The sequence below is a fragment of the Lolium perenne genome, chromosome 7 (genome assembly GCF_019359855.2).
Source record: "Lolium perenne isolate Kyuss_39 chromosome 7, Kyuss_2.0, whole genome shotgun sequence".
Taxonomy (NCBI): domain Eukaryota; kingdom Viridiplantae; phylum Streptophyta; class Magnoliopsida; order Poales; family Poaceae; genus Lolium; species Lolium perenne.
Genome location: NC_067250.2, coordinates 168,703,331 through 168,710,504, shown reverse-complemented (window position 1 = coordinate 168,710,504; position 7,174 = coordinate 168,703,331). Strand labels below are relative to the sequence as shown.

The 7,174-nt window shown below is 44.0% G+C and overlaps 1 protein-coding gene and 1 long non-coding RNA gene across 2 annotated transcripts; both read left to right on the top strand.

Moving 5' to 3' along the window:
• Positions 1-666: 666 nt before the first annotated feature.
• On the top strand, positions 667-4,181 carry LOC127301014 (uncharacterized). The gene is made up of 4 exons (XM_051331222.2): positions 667-1,017; positions 1,549-1,598; positions 1,713-1,765; positions 3,112-4,181. Exons 1-4 carry the CDS (start codon positions 752-754, stop codon positions 3,490-3,492), a joined length of 750 nt encoding a protein of 249 aa, XP_051187182.1. The 5' UTR covers positions 667-751; the 3' UTR covers positions 3,493-4,181.
• A 1,155-nt stretch (positions 4,182-5,336) lies between these two features.
• On the top strand, positions 5,337-6,371 carry LOC127298070 (uncharacterized). The gene is made up of 3 exons (XR_007849588.2): positions 5,337-5,667; positions 5,765-5,813; positions 5,971-6,371. It is a non-coding gene; the product is annotated as an uncharacterized lncRNA (long non-coding RNA).
• The last annotated feature ends 803 nt before the right edge of the window (positions 6,372-7,174 follow it).

The window sequence follows — 7,174 nt, the reverse complement described above, 5'->3', positions numbered from 1 at the left end:
CTGTTGGAATATGGTAGAATATTTCATGGTTTAGCACAAGTTAACATGTGGCGCCCACTGCAAAGGCTCCACACTGCACAGTGTGGCGTCCATGGCGTCGGCGCCACACATGGCAACTTATATCAACTTTTACGCCGAAAACATCCAGGGGCTCCGGACGCTTAGTCCTTAGCCGTTTTCGCGAGCCTCTTTGTGTGGCGTCCGTGTCGTCGGCGCCACACTGTGAAGTGTGGCGCCCGTGGCAGCGGCGCCACACAAACAGGGTCGCCAAAACGGCTAAGTCCCTAGAGAATTGTCTTACAGTATGTTTTGTGCAAACATAACAGGATGTGTGGCGCCCTTGCCACGGGCGCCAAGTGTGGCGCTGGCAAGAGCGGCGCCACACATCTTGCCACGTCAGATTAGAGCACACCTCAGCGTCGAGGACGCCACGTCGAATGGGATAGTGGTGCCGGCCACACTGGCGCCACTCGGGCATGTGTGGCGTCCATGAGAGGGGCGTCACACAAAGGGTTAGATGGATGAAATAGTTTGTCCGAGAGGTCAGTATGTGCTATAGTTTCACAAAGGATATTTTTGTGTAAATCGCCTTTGGCGGTCTCCGCTGATCGCATCCCAGTCAACGGAGGATCGTCCATCTGTCCGTGAATCTCAGATCTCACGGTCAGGGAAATCACACGGCTACCGCTGCCCGAAAACCCCAACCCCTCAAGACCAACGCCGTCTCCGACGTGCCCTGCGGCACCACGCGATGCTTCCGGCGGCGCTGAGGCCTCGCCTCCGCGTCCCCCTGGCTTATATCTGCCGCCGCCTTTCCTCATCCTCTTCCGCCGAGGGATGTCCTCCCACCGCCCGCGCGGACCCCGCGGCGGCGACTGCGGCGAAGGCGCAGGAGGCGATGGCGGCGCGGATGGAGGCGTATAAGAAGGTGCAGGAATTCGACTGGTCCAGCGGCGCTGACTGGAAGATGGCCGCCAACATCCTCTTCACGGTTCCCCCCAAGCGCAAGGAATTCGGGTGAGCATTAGGCAGCAACCTTAGGTTCCAGGGGAGAAGTGTTGTGTCCGGTGTTGGTTTGGGGAAAGCTGATGTGAATAACTCATCTCGTTGCAAAGTTATCACAATAAAGTAGTACGATTGATAGACGAGACAGGGTAGGAATCAACAGTGCTCGAATGCTAGAGTTTATAGGTGGTTCGTTTTCTGTATATGATGTCTGATTGGTAAAATCTATCATCCGAGTTTGGAAAAAAAGCTGACTTATCTCTGGTAACCAAAATTAGGTCCAAATTCCAAAGCATGACATGAAAAAGGCGAGTCTAAGATCTATATTATTAGTAAGAGTATGTCATAATGTCTATATGTGTGGTTATTCCTATGATGCTAATAGAAAGCATGTTGTGGAATCTATAGAACATCTTTACAAAATCGAGGACCATTCAATCTGTAACATTTCTTGCATTGCAGGTTTTGAAATGAATTTCATTAGTACAAACAAATTCCAAGTGACAGGCTTTATTGATTTCTATAATTACTTTTGTATTTCAGGCTTGACTTCCACCTTGTGCAGCTCTTCTTTGTTTGCATGCCCTCACTAGGTTTGTTCATGATAAAACTGTATTCTTGTCTGATAAGCAAGTGCTTTGGAGTGCCAAATGTCAAATTGTGCATTCTTTTGTATGTTCACATCGTGGCTCTGTTTTGGTGTGCAGCTGTCTATTTGGTAGCCATGTATGCACGAAGAGAGATCAAAAGGATGGAAGCGGTAATATACTGTGATTTCCTCATATCTACACAGTTTCCTTTGGGATAAAATGTCTGGATGAAATAATTCGAATCTTCTACAATAGTGGCATAAAAATAGGACCTGCTGATATCTTCTTACTTACCTAAACATTGTGCTGCAACTTATTTTCATAGATCAATGCTATTTAACTGATCATTTTCAGTTACAATACAACTGTATTAGCTGAAACAAATTGACTCTGATGACATTGGCTCTTTATTAAGTTAAGCTTAGTCTTCATAGATCAATGCTACTTAACTGATCCTCATCAGTTACAACTATATTAGGTGAAAGAATTTGACTCCTAAGACATTGGCTTTTAATCAAGTTAAGCTTAATCACGGTCATTCAACCTATGTATCCTTGTTAAGTCGCCGTGCTGGCAGTTTGGTTAAAGCTCTGTTATGAAGTTATAACCTAAAAGCATGTACAATGGAACTTGTCATGATATATTGTTAGTTGATGTATTGTAGACTATTCAAGCCATTGATTTGGAACAGTACATAGAATCTGTGTCTGAGATTCTCATAGCCCCTGACCACCTGATGCAATTAGAGAATAATTAATATGTGCCAAGGCACCGGTAGTACTTGCCTCAGTTGCATCGGTTCCTGAGCATTTTAATCAGAGAGCATACAAGTAGACACTCTAGTTTGGAGTTCTGTACATACATTATGAACATACAACCTAGTTACTTCTCATTTATTGTTTGCGCACTCAACTGTCTAGTATGCTAGGTGTTACTAGTATAAAATCTGTGCGTAGCTATGGGCAAAAAACCTTATACATGTTGACAAGACTAATTACTTTGTTGAATTGAGATTTTGCTTGACGTATCAGCAAATTCATATTGGATCAGGGTGTTTTCTCGAAACAGATTTAATTGGGTGGTGAGGATTCGCATCTCAATCTCAACCATTGGCAACAAGGGATGGTCGGTACAGCCTCAAAGCAAACACACAATCACCACCAAACGGTTTGCTTGCAGGCGTGAAGATAGACTATGTGCATTACAGCGTATACACACATTAAGCAGTTGCAATTTTCTCAAGAATGACACAGTTTCCTATTCCTTAAGTACTGAAATATCGATTCATACAAACCGTTGATGAACTGAACTTTCAAGGTTGCATGTTTGCTACTGAGCTCTATTTATTTAGACATGAAAAGTATACTTTAAGTATCATCAAGCAGTTTGAATGAAACTGGAATTTCTGCAAGAAACACTTTCACATGTTGTGTTGGCACTTGATAGATTCTTGTAACAATAAGAAATTCATATTTAATAATCATTTATTGATGGAGTTTTATGCTGCTTGTTTCAGGAAGCAGAAGAAAAAAAGAAAAAAAAAGAGGAACTAGAGAAACAGAAACAACTTGAAGCCGATTCTATTAAGGAGGATGCCGATTCAAAGCTGGCAACAGTGTTAGTCAGGTTAGATACACTGGAGGGTGTCGTTAAGGAAATTGCGGGTGACAAAACGAGAGGTTCCGTTCTTGATTTATCAACCTCAAAGGAGGCTTTGAAGAAGGGTGAGACATCATCTCCTGATAAGACCTCTGCTTCAAAGAGTGATGCAAGTGATAGTCAGCCAGCGTCTTTGAAGAGTAAGGACATCAACAGTGGTATAAATGCTCCTCCAAATACGACACAGCAGGATAGTAAAGGGGACAGAGACAAGCCAGCCAATGAGTCAAGGAGTTGATAAAGAACCCTCTTTTGGGGGCTTGGAGCAATTATTTGGAATGTGTTGCAGTCATCAGGTAAATTTGCAGTCTGTTGAATGATCAAGGGGTTAGGCCAGTTAGCACTTAGAAGGCATTGGTTAAGTAGTCATGTTGATCCATTTGTCGAGAATGTGGGTACTTGCTCAGATTTGGTGTTGTACCTGCACACTCTTCTGCCCACGACAGAGTAAAAGCACTTTATACAGCCTTGCAGTCTTCAGGGTTTGTTATGCAGTACTAAATGTTGGGAGCAATAGTCAATTTATACCTCAGGTACTGGTTGGATGATTGGATTAGGAAAATCACCCCAATTCTTGCATAAACGGGTTTTTTCTCCAACCTCAGGGATTTAATATGGCTTGATATAACCCCGTTCCCCTCGCCCCATCCTGGAGCAAAAGTTTTCTTCAAATTTTATTTCAAAAATATGATGTTCCGAACCAAGAGAAATAACGGTTCCCATACCCATTTTATGGGTTGGCCAAAACATGTGTGTTGGTCGAGCCTGGTGGTCGGCAGATTAGCTAGACCGTCCTGAGGCTCCGTGTTATCACACCAAGGTCACCATAACTATTTGTTTTGCTTAGAGTCTCCAAATTTGTAAGATCCGATCATTTTTGTAATGATATTTGCGGCTTCTGACGGTAACCGTGATGTACCCAGGCCCTGTCTCAAAAGTGTATTTGGTGTAGGCAAAATTACTTTAGCATTTTTCATTTATTCGTTTCGATTTATTATTTCCATTGGCACTATGCTTTTTGTGCACTCCATGGTGTATAATAGTATATATACGTTTCTTCTATAAGTCCAAGGGGCTTGATTTGGAGGAAAGAGGAACATAGTAATACTTACCTCAACATTTCCATTTGTTATTTTATTTGACTATTGAACTTTATTCTCTTGTGTACGTGAACTTTAATACCCCATTTGTAATTTGTTTAGATTCACCTAAACGCCACATTTGTTACCTCGCGGATATTGTCCACTCAGCCGGGTGGTGTACCGTGTACGCATGCATGGCAAAGAGCAGCAAGGGGCCCCTCTTGATTCGTCGTTTTTAGTATTTTACCACGTTGTGACCTGGATCATAGCCATGTACTTCCTCCGATTGAATTAATTAAGTCAACTTTATCTAAGTACTGGAGTATCTAGACGCGTTTCTTAACTAGATACATGTGTATCTATCGGATGTCCCCGAAGGGACATACATGTGTATCTAGAGTGAGTAGTTTTTTTAATAAAGGACCGGGAATGGTGTTTTGGCACATGGGAACATATGCTTCTTTTATTTTGAAATGCATGTTATATACATTTTGAAATTTCAAAAAATTGAAACTAAAAATTTGAACGTACATCTTCACGTGCTACGCGCTCACAAAATCGTTTCATAAAAATCCGACTTGTCGTGTGATGTGTGTAAAAAAGACAAAATTCAATGCTGAAAATAAGGCTTTTCAGGAGATAAATTTTCTCTTTTTTACAAAGACCACAAAACATATTGTTTCCTCACGAAATTTGACGAACGTACGTATATTGTGGAGATGTACATGTAGAATTTTTTATCAATGTTTTTCGATATTTCAAAATATTATTTTTTAATAGAGGAAGCATATGCATCCTGGAGCCGAATTGAATTTTCGTATACAGAGAGTGAATTTTGTACACCCATAGGTGTGGGTGTATTCTGTACCATCGATGATCATCTTAAGATTCGTGCTGCTGCTTGTCTCGTGAGCATTTTCTTTTTCCTCTTTCATTTGAGCAGTCACGTCCCTTATTTATTTTAAAAAAGTCTATTTTAAATCCTGAACATTTTGTTTTTCGTGAGCATTTTCTTTTTCCTGTTTCCTTTGCTCCGCGCGACCCGGCAAGGCGGCAACAGAGTAGACCGTAGGTAGAGATGTTGCATGCTGCCCCTGTCGCCCCTATGCAAGAAAGAGAGCTTCCCCGTGGGCTCCATTTTACCCCTTCCCCTTCTGTTGCTCTGCCCATTTTCTCGCTCTCGCCGACGAGCAAGATTCCAGCTTTTCCTCTGCCCCCAATTTTGCAAGCTCGCGGTCGATCTTCACAGCCTGCCTTCCACCGCCGTCCCGGCTGCTCCGCGTTGCAGTGCTTCAGCCTCCCGCCGTCTCCGCCGCGTCGCTACCACGCATGTACATTACGTCTCTGTCGGAGCTCCTTTTCTTCTCTCTGCCCCTCTTCCTTCCATCGCTGGTGTACTGACGGGTGACGGTGTCTTGGTCTGTACAGACTACTTTCCCTCCATTGTTTTGCTTGCTCCATGGCGAGTACACACTAGGTAGGAACTTCAATTTTGTCGATTTCTATTTTTCGGCTGTCTGATCTCTATTCTTTCTTGAACAAATTAGGAAAATGGGAGGTGTCTGATCCATTTTGTGTGTATGACCCTTCCAAAATAAAATTGAAATTTATTGTGTTGCTTTGATTCCGCGCAGGTCGTCGTTGAGATTCTAGCGGCAGCAATGGGTGAACGGTGAACTAGATGAATTCGCAGACAACGTGTTAGAAGGGCACGTCCACCCAGACTACACCGCGCCTCCGGTAAATGGTGATTCTGTATCGGAGGCAGGATGCAGAGCGGACGACGATGGCGGCGCCAGGAAGTCGGCCGGGGTGGATGAGTTCGGCATGAACTACAGGCTGTGGCGGTAGACGGGCAGGAGGGCCTATAACCTGATGCAACCTAGCTTTCTCGAATGATGGTGTTCTGTCAGAACATATTGGGGTGCCTCTGTTCTTGGTTTATAATCTTTGTAAAAGGTGCAAAATAGACTGCTTCTTTTGTGATGTAGCAAACAGATTGGTCAGTTTCAATGTAAAGATGTTGCTGAAGGAATCAAAATACTCTTCCGAGAACAAAGCTCTCTCACGTCGGACGCTACGCGGATATGAAAATCAGCATGCTTACGACGCTGTAGTGCAGTGCCCGTAGGGAACGCGGTGGCGCACTTGGAGCGCTCACACTAGAGCGCGATGCATGCGAGGACCGACGAAATCTCCAGCACCAGCGATACCGTAGGTGCTGCGAGCGCCTAGAACGCGAGGTGGACGTGGCCGTCGCCGGTGGCCGTACAGCGTGACGGGGAGACGTGCGCCGAGGCCGATCTGCCGGTGCCGGCCGGAGATCGCCGCGGCCAGCGCCGTGCGCAGGCGCGACATGGACGCAGCGCCGTCCTCTCTCTCTCTCTCAAAAGTTGTTCATACTTTCCCCAATTTTCATTTGTTGCGTAAATGGTGAAGTTCATTTTGTATTGAGTGATTTCTTTGTTGATGTTCTTATCCGAAAATGGTGGGAGTTCCCTGTTTGTTCTTGTAAATGCATTGAAATGTTATTTCGGATCAGTTCTTCATGCTGAGCTCTGTTCGTCTCTTGTGCTCCATATCAATAATTTGATCTGTTCCAGATTCCTGTTGTTTTGCTTTTTTTTTTTTACATTGCAATGCATAAGAGAAGCTCTTAAGCATGTCAACAAACCGGGGATATTCGAAACATTTAGAAAAAAGTCTTGTTTTGTGATTTGTGGATGAAGTGTTGATGAATCAAAGAGCCTCCTTGTTGGGAAGACGTGCCTAGCTCGAATAGACGTCGTCGACTCCTTCTTTATCTGTCGAACTTCACTAAATTTGGCCAAGTAAATA